This window comes from Notamacropus eugenii, chromosome 1 (assembly GCF_028372415.1).
Source record: "Notamacropus eugenii isolate mMacEug1 chromosome 1, mMacEug1.pri_v2, whole genome shotgun sequence".
NCBI classification, from domain to species: domain Eukaryota; kingdom Metazoa; phylum Chordata; class Mammalia; order Diprotodontia; family Macropodidae; genus Notamacropus; species Notamacropus eugenii.
This window is the reverse complement of record NC_092872.1, coordinates 576853770-576873006: the sequence shown is the minus strand read 5'-3', so window position 1 is coordinate 576873006 and position 19237 is coordinate 576853770. Positions and strand designations below refer to the sequence as shown.

Here is a 19237-nt window from a genome sequence, read left to right as displayed (position 1 = left end):
CAGAGGATGGTTGGTCCATCCAACATGCTATGGACATACATGGATACCTTTCTAACATACAAGTTATTCATCTATTATCCTACTCACGACCTTCTTTGTCCACCTCTTTTCCCAGTATCCTTCTACCTTCTTCACCCACTCACAGTATCCTCCTATCTTCTTTGTCCACCTCTTTTGGCAGTCATAAATCTTTCTGATAACATCTTTAGTCATTGTCTATGAGGAAGTTCTTCACTGGTAATATGGCTCCCTGAGATCTCACCCTCCTTGCACCTCTCCATAAGACAGATGCTGTGGTTACTAAGACCTCTGATTTTCTTGATATAGAGGGCTCCTAGGGAAAAAAACTCCTTCTACCAAAACAGATCAGCAACCTGCTCTGTAATTTGTAGTCTCAGAGACTGCCTGGGGAACTGAAAGGCTATGATACTTTCCCAGAGTTACACTACCAGCATGTGTCAAATGCAAACCTGACTCCTTCTGTACTGGGGGCCAGATGCATCCATTATGCCACTCTTATAACAGTTTCTAAAATGAAAAAGTTATTCAATTTCCAAGAACCCCACTGGTGATTCAATGTTGGGGACCCTCAAAACATTTGGGCAGGAATGAATTTCAACAGCTGTGAAACATTCAGACTCCATCCTCAGACAGGAAGTAATCCAGTTTTAAATATCTTTATATCATTTGAAGAGATCAAGCCCACTTTGTCCTGTACATGGCAATATCGAAACTAATGGAGATAGAACTTGATGTTTTTTGGAGTCTTATTCAGAATTTCCCCATCCCAGGTAGAGGAAGAGAGTCAGATTAGGAGAGGAAAATTTATTGCACTAGGGTTATTAAATGGGAACTCAAAGAAAGCTTGACAGAATAAATCCCCTCCCTGTGACTGTCAGGAAAACACATTTGACAGCCATGAAGTGTGGGTGTTTGGTTTGTGGTCAGCCTGTGATACACACAAAAACACAGCCACACATCCATTTATGGAAGGGAAACCAGCCCTCTTTCGTCTCCCCTCACCCCTGACTTACCACATGACCCCCACTCCCACGTTCATGGCGTGGAATATTATCTCTTATTAGTATCAGGACAGGAAGTGATGTCACATCTTCTGTTTTTTCCGCTGAAGTGAGCACAGAGCAGAGAGTGGAGGTAGAGCTGATAAAACTAATTTCAGAAAATTAATGCTAGGGTCAAGTTGTCCAAACCACACTCCATCTCTTAGAAAACTGTGGGGCCACCTAGAGACAAAAAGCATGAAAATGCACCCACATTCAAGACCAGGATGTGGTTGTATGCATAGGGTTCAGTACACATGATGGTCAACATAGTTGTTGAATGAATGAATAAAATGACTGGACAGGAAACAAATTTTTAAAAATCTAACAAATTTATTGAATGGAGATGATCTGCTCTAGTGGTCATGGCCAAAGATTCTAATTCTGGCTTATTGCTGCAACAGGGTTGGTAGTAAAATGACTCACTGGCTTTTTGCCTCACTCAGTTTCTCTAACAAATAATTTCCTGTGTGAAATAGAAAGAAAATGTAAGATTCTGAGCGTTGGAAAGGACTCCAAAGGTCATTTAATGTAACCTAGAACACAAGATTAAAAGATAATATACAGTTTAGAGATTTTTAACCACCTGTGTAATATTGAACAAATAACTTCCTCCCTCTGACCCTCAGCTTTCTCATCAGTAAAACAACAGAACTGGACTAAATTACCTCCCAGATGACCACCACTATCACAAAGTCACCCCCTAACAGTCAGATTCAATGGTTTTTGCACTGTCCTCATCCTTTCCAACAGTAGCATTTGACACTACTCACCTTCGTCTCTTTGAAACTTTCCTTCACTCATTTCTGGGGAATTACACTCTACCTCTATAACTCCGTATATAACCTCTGTAACCCTACCTCTATGACTACTCATTTAAAAAAATTTTTTTTCTTAATTTCTCTGGATCAGTCCACTCATCAAATTTAGGCTTTCCCCAAAGCTCTGTCTCAACCAAATCTATACAACAAATATTAATTGGCAAGACCTACTATGATCAAGATTCTATGCTCTGGGATGAAGGAGAGAAAATGATGAATGACAGTTTCTACGCTCAGGAAATTTATATACTAATCGGGTAAAAAAGATAAATATGCAAAAAAAATCCCCACAATCTATCTCCATAAAATATCCTATGGGAACCTGACTACTATTAACCATAATTGGCTGCACTGAGCAGGGATTTGTCCTCCTAAGTGTTGAAGTTTTGAGAGTGCTGATAATACTGGAATTCCTTCAGAAATGCTAGGAAACTTAGATGATAAGGATTGGATCTGTGATTTCATTGGTATGGGGAACTCCCAGGGAAAGAAATTGCCTCTACCAATGCGGTAGGCATCTTTGGCAGCACCTTCTCTATACTGTAGAGTATGAAAAAGCAGTCTAGAGTACTGAGAGATTAAGACGTTGCCAAGGATTACACTGCCAGGAGGTTTTAGATACGTGACTTGACTCCATGTCCCCCTGTCTCACTATCCACTGTGCTAAATAATTAGATTAATGAGGAAGCTCTCAAGATGGACGTGCTTTCTTTCCCAAGGACCCTGCTCCAAATTGCCTGAGTTCCTCCAGACCATGGTCAAAAACTGTAAGGACAAGAACAAGTAGATTTTGTAGTTCCGGTTTTGGAAGTTTGCTAGACAGAATAGGAAAAAAAAGTGTCACTCTGGTTTTTATCCTTTCCCTTCACTTCCGAAAAAGTGAAAATTCTTCTCTCTCTCTCTCTCTCTCTCTCTCTCTCTCTCTCTCTCTCTCTCTCTCTCTCTCTCTCTCTCTCATACACACACACACACACACTCACACACTCCCACTCTCCCTTTCATCTTTCCCTCCCTCTCTCCCCTTCTTTATCCCTCTCTTTCTTGTGTTCTTTCCCTCTAACCTTCTCTCCCTCCCTCTTTCTTTCTCTCTCTCCTTCCTTCCCCTCTCTCTCTTCCCCCCCCTCTTTCTCCCCATCTTTGTTTTTCTCTCTCACTCTTTTTCTCCCTTTCCCTCTCTTCCTCTCTCTTTTCCCCTTTTCTCCCCTGTTCTTCTCCCTTCATTTTTCCTCTTTCTCCCCCAAAAGCCCCAGATGGCAAACTTGGAAGGAAAGACAGGGAAAGGAGGAAGGAGATGGAACTATTAAGTTCCAAAGAAATGTACATAGAGAAACCTGAACTCTTATTTTGTTTGCTCACTGAAGTTCACACTTGATTCTGAGTTCTCAGCATTATTAATTATAAGATGACTCTTCTCACAGGACCAGCCATTTGTCAATTGTGTTCACATTATATACCTTTTAAAATGTTTATCTATCAGGACCATGAATGAAATGACCATATCTTTGTTTTAAAAAGGTTTACTGTTGCCTCTTGTTTTCTCTACCAGTTATTTCTCTATTAACAGCAAGCATTTGCTGCAAGCACATGCCTACTATGTGCCTGGCACTGTGCTACATTCTTTAACCCTTTCTTTTAATATTTTAATAATTATGAAACCTACCACTAACAACAGCAAACTTATGAGTGACATGTACAATATTCCATACCTATAATCCCTTACCTCTTTACAAAGTTTTATCCTCTATTTTCTGAGATCAAAATTTTGGCAAAACTATTTGAAAAATGTAAGTGGCCATCTAAAATTGATGTTGGGCAAAGAAACCATATATCTATGCTTTTCATATTGGAAATACATGTCACTTGGTAGTGTTAAGAATTACTTTTATAAAAATGTAGCAGTATTAAGGGTTGTTCATCATTCTTGTTCTAATATTCATCATTACCCAGATGGATGCTCCTTTTCTACCCTGGGAAATAGTTCCATAGAATCTATAGTTCTCTTTATGTTTTTGTTAGCTAAGCCCCCAGTCAAAAACAATATTTCTGGCGAACCACCACAGTACTAGATCTACCTCTATCTCTTCCTCTTGTCGGAGAATTTTTTCCCATTTAGTTTCTTCTTCTCAACAGTGTTGTCAATAAGTACAACCCCTACTGACAATAGCTGCTAATTTCCAATATGTATGAAGACAAACTAAAAATTATCAACAAAAAAAGGAAACAAACACCATTCTCCTCCAGACAAAAGAAAAGGTTTCAGCCCATCATCAGGGCTTAAGGTGTGGGGGAGAAGGGGCAGGAAGGGGATGTGGGAGTGTCAACCAACACAGATTCTTTTCTATCATTCCCATTCCTTTTACCTGAGTCCTAGAGCCTTTTGTTGTGGTGGCTGCCTCTACCTGTGGTTCTAATCACTCATGTCCTTGTGACTTCCTATAATTTCCCTTTGTCCAGCTCCTGAAAGGAGAAAGAAGCTTAAAATATTTTATTTCAAAGGATTGACCCTTACTTTTAAAATTAATTTGAAATTAATTTAAGTAGGTCATAATAAGTAACTGATTTTAACTTGTCCAAAGCATCATTTCAGGTCTGGAGGAATCATTTTAAAGGAGATAAAACTAAAAGTGGTTAAGTTTTTATTAATTATGAACTGGTGTAGTTTATATTAAAAATGGAAATAGAAACTTCTAAATAATTTAAATATATTGATTCATGTAAGACTTTTGAGCTATAGGCAACTCTTAACTGAGAGAAAACTTTTTGTAGCATAACCAAGTTTTTCTAAGCCAGCTACCTGAAACTCAAAACATATTTTTCTATAAAAATAGTAGTTGGTAAACAATAGTTGCTACGGTAGCTAGAATAAAAACACACCCCAAACAAGCAGTTAGAGGGGCAGAGAGACCTCAGGAACTGGGGAAATGTCCTGTGGTAAAATGAGTCCCCAGATTGTAAAGGACTGAGGAGTAAAATTGGTGGCAGAGATAAATGGGTAATAGAAAAACCAAGTGCTTTTTCAAGAATTTGGACAGAGAAAGAGGAGTGTAGATGAAAAATGAGAAAGAAGCAGCTTCAAGTTATTCACCTCTGCTCTCCAAATGTTTCTGTCTTTGCCTTACTTCTGTCTCAGAGCCAGGAATGAAAGAGAATCCACCTGTGTCCATCATTGCTGTCCCATCCAGCAGCCCACTTCTCTCTCCTCTATATCTTCAATCTTTTATCCACTGGTTCTTTCCTTGTTGCCTAAAAAAGACCCTATCTTTGACCTTCCTATTCCACTCAGCTACCATTTTATTTCTATCTTCTCTTTCACTGCCCAAATTCTTGAAAAGGCACTTGATGCTTCCTTCCTACCCAGTTTACTCTTTACTAAACTAAGTGCTGAAGACACAAGGAAAGAAAAAAGACAATCCCTTAAGGAGGTCACAGTCTAATGAAGGGGACAATATGCAAACAGCCAGTACAAGCACGTGTAAAGGATAAATTGGAGAAAATCAAGGCACTAGCATTAAGGGGAACCAAGAAAGGCTTTCTTGTAAAAGGTGGCTTTTTATCTGGGACTTAAAGTAAGTCAAGTGTGCTGGGGGTTTGATGACTGAGGAAACAAAGGTTCAAGCATCTGAGCATATCAATTTATTAAGCAATGCATGCCAATTTCATAACAGATCAAGGCCTGGCCTCTTCAGCTTTGGCACTGGGCCCTGAAATACAGGGGAAGACAGATTTTTATGCATTTAAAAACAATTAACCAAACAAGACCAATTAATTAAAAGAAAAGAATCAGGATGAAAAATTGGGTAATCTGATTTCTAATTGGAGGAAAAATTAGGGACTTTCCAAGTTGGGAGGGGGAGAACAAACAAGTACAGTTCTTTGAAATCAGAAAAAGAGATGTCCCACTACAACCCCCACTTGCCTGTATTCAACCAAAGGAACATGGAAACAATAACTAATTAACCAGTACAGCACCAGTTTTCAGATAAGATATATGGGATGCTGAGAGTTCTGTGACAAAATTCTTTTTATCAGTCTTTGGATCTGACTAGGTTTCAGGGCCCTTAGTTAAGAATCACTAAGCAGCAGGCAAAGGTGATCCAGCTTCCCAGCCACACAGGGCTAGGTTCAAACAATGCAATAAAATTTTCTCACAGTTCCTACAATTAGATAAAGTTTTCACACAAGACAGGAATTGGACTGGACTCATAACTGAATAGAAAAGGAACTGAGCTATATAGAGAATTGAGTCACAAGATGGAATCAGTATGGTTCACTCAATTCACATGCAAGGAAGCCAGGAAGGAGAGTATTCCAGGCATGGGGAACTTCTAGAGAAAATATCCAGCACCTGAGATACAGTCAGTCAACAAACCTTTATTAAGCACCTAATATGTGCCAGGTACTGGAGTGTTCATTTGGGGTTTGTTTTTTTTTCCCTAGGAACAACAAAGTTGTTCAGTGTCAGTGTCACTGGATGGCAGAGTACATGCTGGAGGGGGCAGGGTAGGGTCTAGGGAAGAGGAAGATATAAGAAGACTGGTAAGTTAGGACATGACCAGGTCACAGAGAGTCACAGAGAATTTTTAAAAATCATATCTATGCCTTAAAATTATGACCAATGAGCAGCGGATCATTGGAGTTGGGGGAGGGGGAACATGAGACAGGGAGGGGACATGAGACAGGGAGACCAACTAGCAGGCTGTTACAGTTGTCCAGGTGTGGGACGATGGGGGCAGTGTCAGAGGAGAGAAGATGGTGATTATAAGAATGTTAGAAAATTTAAAATTGACAAGATTTGGTAACAGATTGGATATGGGGATAGTGAGGAGTTAAGTATGACGTGTAAGTGGTAAGTCCAGGTGACTGGGAGGATGGTGGTGTTCTCAATACTATTCAGGAAATTGTTATGAGGTCATTCCTAAAATGAGTGTTTTTAAGGAGGGTGCTGTTCAAATTCCCATTCCCTTTTCCCCCCTCCCTCAAATTTTCCATACGCCTATGGAGGATGAGTCATATATCAAACTGTTACAAAGGTTGTCAGTAAACCATTCCCTGGAAGTTGGCTGGTATTTAAATCCCACAATGCACCTAGTGGAGAAGTTGGTATTTAATAGTGGTAACAACAGTGTGGCGTTTAGAGTCAGGAGGACCTGAGTTCGAATCCTTCCTCAGATGCTGACCTTAGGCAAGTCATTTAATGTCTCTGTGTCTCAGTTTCCACATCTGTAAAAAGGAGAGAATAACTGTACTAGTTTCACAGGGTTACTGAAGGGATCAAATGAGAAAACAAACATATTTTGTAAACCTTAAAGAGCTATATAGATGTTAACCGTTTATTAAAATAAAACTCCAAAGAGAGTTCTCCCTCCATCTCTGAGAGCTTTACAGAAACCCTGATCATTCTAGTTACCAGACCTTTCATTGCTGCTGGAGGAATTATTTTGTGTCAGGAAGTCAGTGAGCCATAAGAAAAACATACTGTGAACACTGAGCGTGTGTGTATGTGTGAGTGTGTGTGTATTGGGGGAAGATAGGGAAAGTAAGAAACAGAGAGAGGGAAACAGGGATAAAGCAGCAAAATGAGACAAAGACAGATGAAGAAAAAAGGGAGACAGAGGGACAGATAGGGGAACAGTCAGAGACAGAGAGACAGAGACAGAAAAAGACTGAAAGACAGAGAAGGAAAGAGAAACAGAGAGAGAGAGAAGTAGACCAAGAGAGAAACAGAGAGACTGAAACAGAGATAAGAGAGGGAAAGAGACAGATAGACAGAGAATCAGAGAGATCTCAGGCTCCTACCTAGGGAAAGGAAGATGCTGCCGGGTTCTCCTGCAAGTGAGATTCGGAGCCAGGGGATGCTCTGATCCACTGGTGTATGTGGCAGGGGGAAGGACCTAGAGCTAACAATGTTCCCTCCTGTCCTCTTAGATTGCAGAAGGGATGGCCTACATCGAGCAAAGGAATTCAATCCACCGGGACTTGAGGGCAGCCAATGTCCTGGTGTCTGAGAGTCTGTGCTGCAAAATTGCCGACTTTGGCTTGGCCAGGATTGTAGATAGTGAATACACAGCCCATGAAGGTGAGTTGAGCTAATTTCTCCATAGGCTTCAATGTACAAGGAAGATGTACAAAAGAACCACGTGATTGACTCTAAGCTTCCTCTGCCTACTATCTTTTCCCTATGCTTCCTATACATATCTTCTGTTATTTCTCTAGGACATTGCATGATAGAAGACAAAGATGACTCTGCCCTGGTATCATTTGTTATATATCTACCCTAGTAGGGTAGGGTGGTGAGTACTCTTGTTCAACCACACCTTTTTGCCTCACCCTCACCCTACTACTAACTGACTCATTGCTTAGATGGACTTTCTAGTATGAATACATAGGCAACTAGGTGGCAAAGTGGATAGAGTACACATCCTTGAGTCAGAAAGACCTGATCTCAAATCCAGTCTCAGACACCTACTAGGTGTGGGACCCTGGGACACTTCACCTCTGTTTGCCTCAGTTTCCTCGTCTGTAAAATGAGCTGGAGAAAGAAATGGCAAACCACTCCCATATCTTTACTGAGAAAACCCCAAATGGGGTCACAAAGAGTCAGACACAATTAAACAACAAAAGTATAAATTGTCTATTGCTTTGAGAAGTTGTGTCAAAGGATCTGTAGTTATCTATCTATCAGTCAGTCAATAAGCTTTTAATTGTCATAAGGAAAAGCAAAACAACTAAGCCTCCAGTCAGAAACAATATTCTGGAAAACCATCTCAGTGTTGGGTCTCTCTTCCTCCTCCGTTGCCTCCTCTCAGTGGCCTTCCCAGTAAGTATATCTAGACTAGCAAAGCCCTACAGATAATGCTGTTCGTGAACACAAAATAAACATTTTTTTAAAGTCGAATTCATTAGCAACCATGCAACTGTTCTAACACTCCTCACACCCAGTAGGCCAGAGTTCTGGTTCCTTTCTTTGTGGCAACTGCTTCTGACCATGCTTGCAAATCCTAGCTGTGTCTGATTTGTCAGGGCTTCAGGTCTGCGAGTTGTCTCCAAGTCTTATCAGAAGCTGCACCCCTCTCAGTCTAATTTTATCCGGAACTGACTGACCTGACTTTTAAAGATCACTCAGGGAGTTGTGGTCAACTCATTGCTCCTCCTGTCAGCTCCTTTTGCAGTTCATTCAAAGTACTTGTCCTACCTCTTAAGAGATTACCTGGCATGGTCACAACTGTACAATGTTTTCTATAATTAGGTCCTGGACTTTCAAGGACCAACTCCTTTATACTTTTTCCTAAGTTAGACATTTACTGTCCCCAGAAAATCAACCCAGTAAGTTTCAAATTGACTAATTAGGGCAGCTAGGTGGTACAGTGGATAGAGTCCTGAGCTTGGAATCAGGAAGACTCATCTTTATGAGTTTAAATCCAGACACTCACTAGCTGTGTGACCCTGGGCAAATCGCTTAACCGTGTTTGTCTCAGTTTCCTTATCTGTAAAATGAACTGGAGAAGAAAATGGCAAACTGCTCTAATATCTTTGCCAAGAAAACCCCAAATGGGCTTACAAAGAGTTAGACACAATTGAAAAATGACTGAACTGGCTCCCAAATTCTATATAGCTCTTCAGTGACTTCAGCTCCAAATTACATGTAGGTTACACATATCCAAGAAAACATATATAATCAGCAAAACAAACAATATAATAACATCATAATAATAGATTATACATAGACAACAGCTTATATTATATGCCAACAGATGTGAAATTACAGTAAAATTGTATGTGGCTAACAGACAAATATATCTGTGGTGTAACAGTATGCAGTAATTACCAAGTGCAACAACGAACGTATGTAATTACATATAAGGCACATCTTATATTAGTACTGTCATTGGCTAGATTTGTACACATTTCTCTGGTTTCCCCAGTAACATCATAGCTTAGTCTGGCTGTGAGTAGATTAGGCCCTGATCTTCCGAGACCTGCTGACCTATCTACCGCTATAACTGAACTCACATTACAGGATTAGGGGCGAGGCACCCCTGAGATCTGGAAAATCTGCATAAAACATTTTGACCCTTTCTTAGTATCAGAGAAGTCTGAATTTTTTCTTTTTCTTTTATGGGGTGTTTACAGAACCTTATTATAAAAAATTTTTTTGTATTATAGAATACTATCCATATATTTCATGTATTTCAGAGTTTCTTAACTTTTTCTGTTTTTGCTGCCTTCCCATGTTGTCTATAACTTTCACAAAACTCCCCCAAAATTATTTTTTAATTTTTTATGCTGACATGTGATTATTGGAACCCTTTCTATTAACCTGTTAACTTTTATGACGCATGAACATCAATATGCCTTAGCTAAAATCTTTCTCCTTCTTTAAGGTTTTGACAATTAATTTGGCCACCATATCATTATTTGTTTCTGTCAGTATTTTCCTAAGCAGAAGTTGTAGCTAGATAGTAAACTTCTTTCAGTTTTTCAGCTGAGAGAATGAGTTGGTTGTGAATGTTCCCAGTCTCTTCATCCTCAGAGAGTGTAACCACATCAATAGGTACAAGTAGTCCTTGACTGAACATAAACAGATACAGTATAAAGCCTGTGGGGTCATTTCTGGTCCATTGGTTATCCATATGTAGAAGACATCGTGCAAAGCTTTTGTAGTTAGAGCCAGATTTGCCCTTGTTAGCAATAAGTGCTTCCTAATACCAGATTTGGGATCAGTGCCAGCTGGGTACAATACTTTATGGCACAATTCCAACTTCTAATGTTGCCTCAGGAGTAGAGTTCCTATGGGGACTGAAAACTGAGTGCTTTAAGGAAGATAGGGAATAAGCATGTATCTAGTCCTACTATGTGCCAGGCACTGTATTAAGTGTTTTACAAATATTATCTCATTTGGATAATCCCAACAAGTAGGTGCTATTATTATTTCCATTTGACAGATGTGGAAACTGGGGCAGACAATGGTTAAGTGACTTTCCCAGGGTCACACATCTAGGAAGTGTGTGACTCTTCTTGGCTCCCGGTCCAGCATTTTATCCACCATGCCACCAAGCTGTAGCATCACTGGCTTGTATCACTTCTCATAGTCACTTATCAGTATCTTCTCTCTCTTCCTTTCTGCTCACTCTTAAGTCTGTATTTTGGCTTCCCACCTTGTCACTCCATTGAAATTACTGTCTCCAAAGTTACTAGTGATCTCTTAATCACCAAAACTAATAATCTTTTCTCAATCTTCACCCTTCTTCACTTCCTTGCAGCTGTGGGTTGTTGATCACCCTCTTCTCCTCCATATTCTCTTCTCTCTAGGTTTTCATGGTGCTCCTCTCTCATGGTTGTCTTCCCACTTATTTGACCACTGCTGCTCAGGCTCCTTTGCTGGATCTTCATCCAGGTCATTCCCACTAACCATGAATGTCTCTGACATTGGTCCTTGGACCACTTTTCTTCCCCTTCCATACAATTATTATCTCTGTGTATATGGCTCCCAGGTCTACTTATCTAGCCCTAATCTTTTCCCTAACCACCAGCCTCACATCTCCAAATATCTGTTAGAATTGCATAGACACCTCAAATGCAGTATGTCCTAAACTGAACTCATTAAGCTGTCCCCTCCCCTACTCCACCTCCTTAACTGATACAGTTAAGGGCACCACTATTCTTCCAATCATTCAGACTTGTATCAGCCTTGACTCCACACACCCACACCCCCCTCCCCCCCCCCCACACCCATCTCCCATACCCAATCAGTTGCTAGATTTGTCCTTTATACTTTGGTATTCCTGGATTACTCCAAGAGCCATCTAGCTGTTCTCCCACCCTTCTGCCACTCAAGGCTATCTATCAATCAATCATTCTAAAGTTCAGGTTTGACCATGTCACCCATCTCTCCTTATCACCTCCAGGATCAAATATAAAATCCTCTGTATGGCATTCAAAGCCCTTCATAACCTAGACCCTTCTGACCTTTTTAGTCTCATATACCTTACTTCCCTCCACTTATTCCAAGATCCACTGACACTGGCCTCCTTACTCCAGGCATTTTCCCTAGCTGTCATCCTATGCCTGGAATTCTCCCTCTGGCTTCCTTAAGCCCCAGCAAAATTCCTTCTTTCTACAGGAAGCCCTATCCCCTTAAATGCTAATATCTTTCCTCTCTTGATTATTTCTAATTCAACAGATAAATAAATAGATGTTTAGGCAGATAGATCAATCTTGTACACAGTAATTTACATGTTGGAACAGCTAGATGGCACAGTGGATAGAGCACTGGGCCTGAAGTTAGGAAGACCTAAGTTCAAATCCTACCTCAGATACCTTCTAGCTGTGTGCCCTTGGGCAAGTCACTTCACCCTGTTTACCTCAGTTTCCTCATCTGTAAAACTAACTGGAGAAGGATATAGCAAACCACTCCAGTATCTTTGCCAAGAATATCCCAAATAGGGTCGTGAAGAGTTTGGACACTTGTGAAAGTACTGAACAAGAACCAAACAACACAAGTTTACAGAATGCTTGAAAGCAATAACTATTTTTTTGTTTTATTGCCTTTTTTTGTATAACCTGTGCTTAGCACAGTGCCCAGCATATAACAGGCACTTAATAAATGCTTGTTGGCTGATTGGCAATCATTTATAGACAACTGAGGCAAAGAAGCTGGATTCAGTGTAATAAACTGACTCTGGAATAGAACTACGTTCAATCCTTGCCTCTAGTGCTTACTACCTGTGTGACCTGGACCAGATCACTTAACCTCCTTGGGCCTCTTTTCTTCACTTCTGAAATAAGAAGTTTGGATTTAATGGTTGCTAAGGTCTATTCCAGCTCTAAAACTACAATTCAATAAACATATGTTAAGTGTCCTTATTGACTGAGTACTGTCAAGAATGTGGGTTACGCTTCTGGAAAAAATGACTGAGATTGCCATGTATATCCTTTTTTGACCATCAATACCACTCCTAGTTCTGTATCCCAAAAGAGATGTAAAACAAAAAGGAAAAAGACCTACATGCAAAAAAATATTCATAGCATCTCTTTTCTGGGGGTAAAGAATTAGGAATTGAGGGGATGCCCATCATTTGGGAAATGCCTGAATAAGTTGTAATATATAATTATAATGGAATACCATTTATACTGTAAGAAATGATGAACAGGATGCTCTCAGAAAAACCTGGAAAGAGTTGCATGGGTTGATACAAAGTGAAATATACTGGGTACAAAGTAATAGCAATGTTGTAAGATGGTCAGTTGTGAATGACAGCTATTCTCAGCAATGCAGCGATCCATGACAACTCTGAAGGACTTAGGATGAAAAATGCTATCTCTTCCCAGAGAAAGAACTGATGGTGTCTGAATACAGATTGAAGCATACTTTTTTAAACTTTCTTTATTTTTCTTGAGTTTTTTTTGTATGTTTTCTTTCACAACATGACTGTTATGGATATGTTTTGTATAACTACACATATATAACCTATGTGGAATTGCTTGCCTTCTCAGTGGGGCGAGGAAGGGGGAGAATTTGGAACTCAAAATTTTAAAAGCAAATGTTAAAAATTGTTTTTACATGTAACTGGAGGGAAAATGAAATACTAAATGAATATCAAAAAAGAAAAAATGAACACCCAGGTTAAGCCTGTTCAATATTTTGCTTCATGGGGCTTGTGTGTTTTTTTCTCTCTCATTTCCCATAGGTGCCAAGTTCCCCATCAAGTGGACAGCCCCAGAAGCCATTAATTTTGGAGTGTTCTCCATCAAGTCTGATGTTTGGTCTTTTGGAGTTCTCCTGACGGAAATTGTTACCTATGGAAGGATTCCTTACCCAGGTACACAGTTTAGCCCAGCAGCACAGGGCAGTTCAGGCTCCCTTCTTTCCTTGTTGGAGTTTTACTCTTTAGAAACTTCAGGTAGATAACCATGTCTTCCATTGTTTATATAACCAGACAAGTATTTTGTTAGAAAAATTCATGACTCCTTCATGCCAACTGTATCTCAGTTGAAAAATCCCTGACAACGTGATTAGATCAGGGACCAGATTAGTTGCAATAAAGATCAACTGGATTCATTTTGTCATTTGATGAAGATATGTCAGGATAAGGATTAACTTATCCCTGGCAAGATAGAAAACCCCTTATATTTAGAACCTTTTACTCTACATACTCCAGTGATTCCAAAATCCTGTACAGTATCATCCAACCTTCATTCCCCAGCCCCTATGAGCTGATTCCTTATTCCTATTCTCCTCAAACCTCCTTCCTCCAACTAAATGGGACCTACCCTTTCATTGTGCCCTCTAGAATGCCTATTCCATAGTCAACAAATTCACCTCTATTCCTTCCATCTTCTGACAATTACTAAGACATGGCTCCCCTTGATGACACAGCCTCCCTGGCCACCATTTCCTGTACTAGATGCACTTTCACTCATTCCCCTATATTTACTGGTTGAAGTGGGAGAGTTGGAATACCCATTGCCCCTTCCAGGTTCTACCTCTACCTCCATCACTCAGTAACCTCTCCTCCTTTAAGGTTCATATCTTCTACTCAATCAAAATCTTGGTAGCTGTGACCTCCAGACCTCCAGGACATATTCTTTCTCAATGTGTTCAGAATCTGATTTACAATCTTTCTCTTCTCCCCAATCCCTGACTTCTTTCTAGGGAACACCAGCATATATATATTGATACTCCCTTAATTACCCTAACCATTTAGTTCCTTCTCATGACCTAGTCTCCATTCCACCTCAGCCACCCACAAATATATTAATATTCTTGATCTTGCCATCACCCACAAATGCGCCACCTCCATATTCACAAATTCTAAATATAATTTACTGACTTTCCACCTTTCCCTCTGTTTTCCCATACCAACCCCTACTCTTTATTCATGATATGATTTATATGATCCCTCAATCCTCAGTTCTCTTCCCCTGCACTAGCCTTTCTCCCCTTTTCTCCATCTCAATCCGTCTGGCAAGCCAGTTCAATTCTACACTTCTCTTGTCCCTTTATCTGGCCTCTTTATCATGTCACTGATTTTTTCCTTACTAAGCTTCAGCTTTGGTTCACTCCCACCATTCACTCCCTGAACTCCCACACATATGCTGCTGAGCAATGATGGAGAAAATTATACAGCCATTCTGACTGAGTCCACTACAGATTTATGTTACACAACCTCAAATGGACCCTCACTGCCACTAGGGAATCCTTGTGTACCTTCCTTATTCCCACCTTCACAGTAACCTTTCCAAATTTTTTCATTTCTTCTGGAACCTCTCATGGGTCCTCCTTCCCCCTGGAAATCTTGCCTACTTTTTACAGAAAAAAGGAGGCCATTTACCAAAAGCTCCCTCTTCTGCCCCCTTCCTCATTCCATATCACTCAGGTGCCTTTTCCACCATCTACTCCTTCGCCCCTGTCTCAAACATAGAGGTGACCCTTCTCCTTGTCAAGGTAAATCTCTCTACCTGAACAAGCAATCCTATTTTATCCCAACCCTTCTAAGAGACAGCTTTCTCTGTCATCCGCCCTCTATCATTTATCTTCAATGTCTCTCCGTTTTATTAGCTCCTTTCCCTACTGCCTACAAACATGTCAATGTCTCCCCCATCTTCAGAAAAGTCTCACTTAATCCTTTCATTCCCACAATCATCCTACTTCTCTTTTACCCTTTGTGGCTAAACTCCTTGAGAAGACCATCAACAATGTCCTCTACTTGTGCCTCTACTTCTCCTCTAACTCTCTTCTTAATCCCTTACAGTCTGGCTTCTGACCTCATCGTTCCACTAAAACTATCCTCTCTCTAAAGTTACTAACTGACAAAAAAAAAAAAGGCCTCTTTTCAATCTTTATTCTTTTTTGACCAACTCTCCAATCTATCGTCCTGTTGATTACTTTCGTGTCTTTGGTACACTCTTGTCTTGAGATATTTGGGACCCTCCTCTCTCCTGATTCTTCTACATATCTGCTGGAGATGCCTGGATGTTCTTCCCCCTCAACTCCACCTCCTAGGTTCCCTGGCTTCCTTCTACAAGGAAGCTTTCCCTATTTCCTCTTTACTTTAGTGCCTTCCCTCTGTTAACTGTTTATTATTTATCCTCTGTAGAGTTTGTACCCATTTGTTTGTCATTTTCTCCGTTAGACTGTGAGCTCCTTGAGGTCAGGGACTGTTTTTTGTTTTTTGCATTTCTTTGTATCCCCTAAAATTAGCACAGAGCCTGGCACATAGTACACACTTAATAAATGTTTATTGACTGACCCACTTTAAATCTCATTTCCAGTAACAGAACATCCCTACTTTTGGCCACAGTCATCATAGATGGACATCATTTCTCTGTGCTCTTGTTCTAAGCAGAAATTCTGAAACTTTTTAGTCTCAGGACCCCTTTATATTTTTAAAATTATTGAAAATCCCAAAGAGCTTTTGTTTAAGAGGATATCTATATTTACCATATTAGAAATTAAGACAGAGGCACTATAATGAAAATATTTTTCACTTTCTGGACCCTCTGGTGGGGTCTTAGGGCCCCCTCAAAACTCCTATTCCCCATACTTGCCAGACCACACTTTGAAAACCACTTTTGCAATCCCTTTCGTTTAAATAGGTTAGCAAATCCTGCAGTTTGTCTCTTAACCACTAGATGGCAATATTTCGTTACTGTCAAAGCCCTTTAGCTCTGAAAAGCAGACTTTTGCCTTGAACTTGATGGATGAGCAGATTCTGACGATGAAAAGTTAATTCTGATCAGATCAAAAGAACAAAGACAAAGCAGCAGATTTAGCTGTTGCTCATTTGCTCTTGGTACCCCAAGTTCCAACACATAAATGCAGACCTGTGGTTAACTCTGCCACTTCTTACCTATGTGACCTTGGTGTTTCTAGACTCAGTTTCCTCATTTGGAAAATGAAGGATTTGGACTCTGAGATCACTTCCTGCTCTAGATCTAGGATCACTCTAACCTGTTGTTGTTGTTGATTGTAAGCAGAGGGAACCAACTGATCATTTCAATACCCCATCCTAGTCAAGACATTTCTATCACCTTTAGAATATTTTTCATTGACTTGGTAGTTTTCTTTGACACTGTCCTAAATTCAACAGGTTAGATATGAATAAAATAAGATGTGACTTTTGTCTTCCAAGGGCAGACAATTTAGTTGGGAATATAAGAAATATTTACGAAATAATTAATGAGTAATATAAAACAGTAGGTAATTGAGCGCTGAATTGCATGATAGGAAGGCAAGGGACAAGAGAGGAAAGATCATTGAATTAAAAGTCAGAGATCTAGGTTCTAATTCCAGATCTAACCTGCTCTGCTTCTGACTTAGCAGCTGTGTGACCTTGAGCAAGTCACTTCAATTCACTGGGTCCTAGAAGCCCTTTCTGGTTCCCCAGGTTTAAGAAACTCATTCAGTCTTTTCTCTCTTTCCACAACATCTCTCCCGTCATCTCCAATCCTATCCTCTAAAGGCATGACCAACCCAGAGGTCATTCGGAATCTGGAACGAGGTTATCGAATGCCTTGTCCTGAAACGTGTCCGGCTGAGCTCTATGGCATCATCAGCAAGTGTTGGCGCAGCAGGCCAGAGGAGCGGCCCACCTTTGAATACTTACAGTCTGTACTTGAGGACTTCTACACAGCCACGGAGCAACAGTATGAACTGCAGCCCTAGAAAATGGCACTGCCCTCCCTCTCAATCCTAGCCTTTTAGGAGAGCTGAAGAGGTTCCTCAGTTGAATCCAATCACTTCTCTTGACAGACTCCTAAAGACTACATAATTCCTGTCCTCTTGACTCACAGGATAGAGGTACTAGGATCAAAATATTTATAGAGAAGAAATTGTTCTCATATGAATAACATTGCCTGACAGGGGAGGTAATGTGAGAGAAGATGCCAACCTAAATGGCAGTTACTGAGCCTAAACCAAGGCCTCGCTATAACAAAGTCATCATTAAAGGAAGCATTACCAGCCCAAGGCCCTGATAGCTCCAGATAGGCAGTCAGCTGTCTCTATTGTCCTGGAAAGAACCCAGGAAGAACTGAGATTCTCTGGGCTTTTATATGGATAGCCCACGCTCTGGTTTGACCTTGACCTCAAGTACTTTGGAATATCTTGTCCAACAAAAATACCATTTCTTCATAATTGTAATATGATCTTTTTTTAAAAAAAAATGTAATGTATGTTACCTTTTTATGTTCCGTAATATATGAGAAAAATAAAAGGAAAATACAGATTTGAATCTTGTGAACTGATTTGTTTTCCATAACTGGAAACTAAAAAGCAGCATAGTATTATAGTGGAAGGACCAATGACTAAGGGGCATTCAGGAGACCCAAGTTCAAATCTTGCCTGCCATTTACTCTTTAGATCATCTTAAGAAAGTCACTTTCCTTTTCTGAGCCTGTTTCCTTTACTGAAGAAAGAATTAGCCAGACATGATATTGTCTTAGGTTTTTTTTTTCTGTACCTAAAAACCTACGATTGTATGAAATGGATTATTTTTCAATCAAATTCCTTGAAAGCAACGACTATAACCTTATTTATTTTTGTATATCCACCAACAACATATGCTGGATGCATTGTAAATATTTAATTATTTGATGTACTTAGTAAAGTGCCTGACAAATTGTTGGCACTTAATTAATGCTTATTGACAGAATACTGAATGCATAAATGAATGCATGCTCTGACTGGGATCCCTTCCCTCTTACCATGGTATACATCTTTCGTGTTACTTTCAGCAACTTAAGTGGAACACCAGGTGGCGCTCTTGCCTCAAGAATCCTCAGCAGAGGCTCCTCTTGTTCTGAGGCTGGAAACGAAATATAAGAACTAGGAAAGACATTGGAGACCATGTATCCTAGAGGTCCTTAGTTTTTTGTGTGTGTATCATGGACCCCTTCTGTGCACTGGTGAAGCTTCCTCAGAATAGTCTTTTTACATGCATTACATAAAATACAGAGGTTTGCAAAGGAAAGCAATTATATTGAAATATTGTTATCAATATCGAAATATGTTTTGTATGTATAACTGGTATCATGACTTTTTAATGGGTGGAGGAGGGGCTGGATGGAGGGATAGAATGAGAAGTTCAAAATTTTTGAGAATGACTGTTAAAAATAAATTATTTTTGTTAAGTATTTGTTAAAATTATTTTTTTAAAGAAAAGAAATATAGTTACATATATGCATATATATGTATCTTGTGTATACACAACATTTGGAGTTCAAAATTTTTAAAAAATGACTTAAAAATAAGGGTATTTTTAAAATAAAAAATATAGTTGTACATATGTATACATATACATACACATGTATATATACATATGTGTATGTTGTGTATATGCACATATATACACAAAA

At 39.7% G+C, this 19237-nt stretch overlaps 1 protein-coding gene across 2 annotated transcripts in view; it reads left to right on the top strand.

Annotated features, from left to right (window-relative positions):
- BLK (BLK proto-oncogene, Src family tyrosine kinase) overlaps positions 1-19018 on the top strand; it is an 85404-nt gene extending 66386 nt beyond the window's left edge. For both annotated transcript variants that reach the window (XM_072634399.1, XM_072634400.1), the window contains exons 11-13: positions 7808-7958; positions 13570-13701; positions 17344-19018. In XM_072634399.1, coding sequence (XP_072490500.1) covers positions 7808-7958; positions 13570-13701; positions 17344-17546 — 486 coding nt within the window. In that variant the 3' untranslated portion in view covers positions 17547-19018. The remainder of the gene's footprint in view (positions 1-7807; positions 7959-13569; positions 13702-17343) is intronic.
- The last annotated feature ends 219 nt before the right edge of the window (positions 19019-19237 follow it).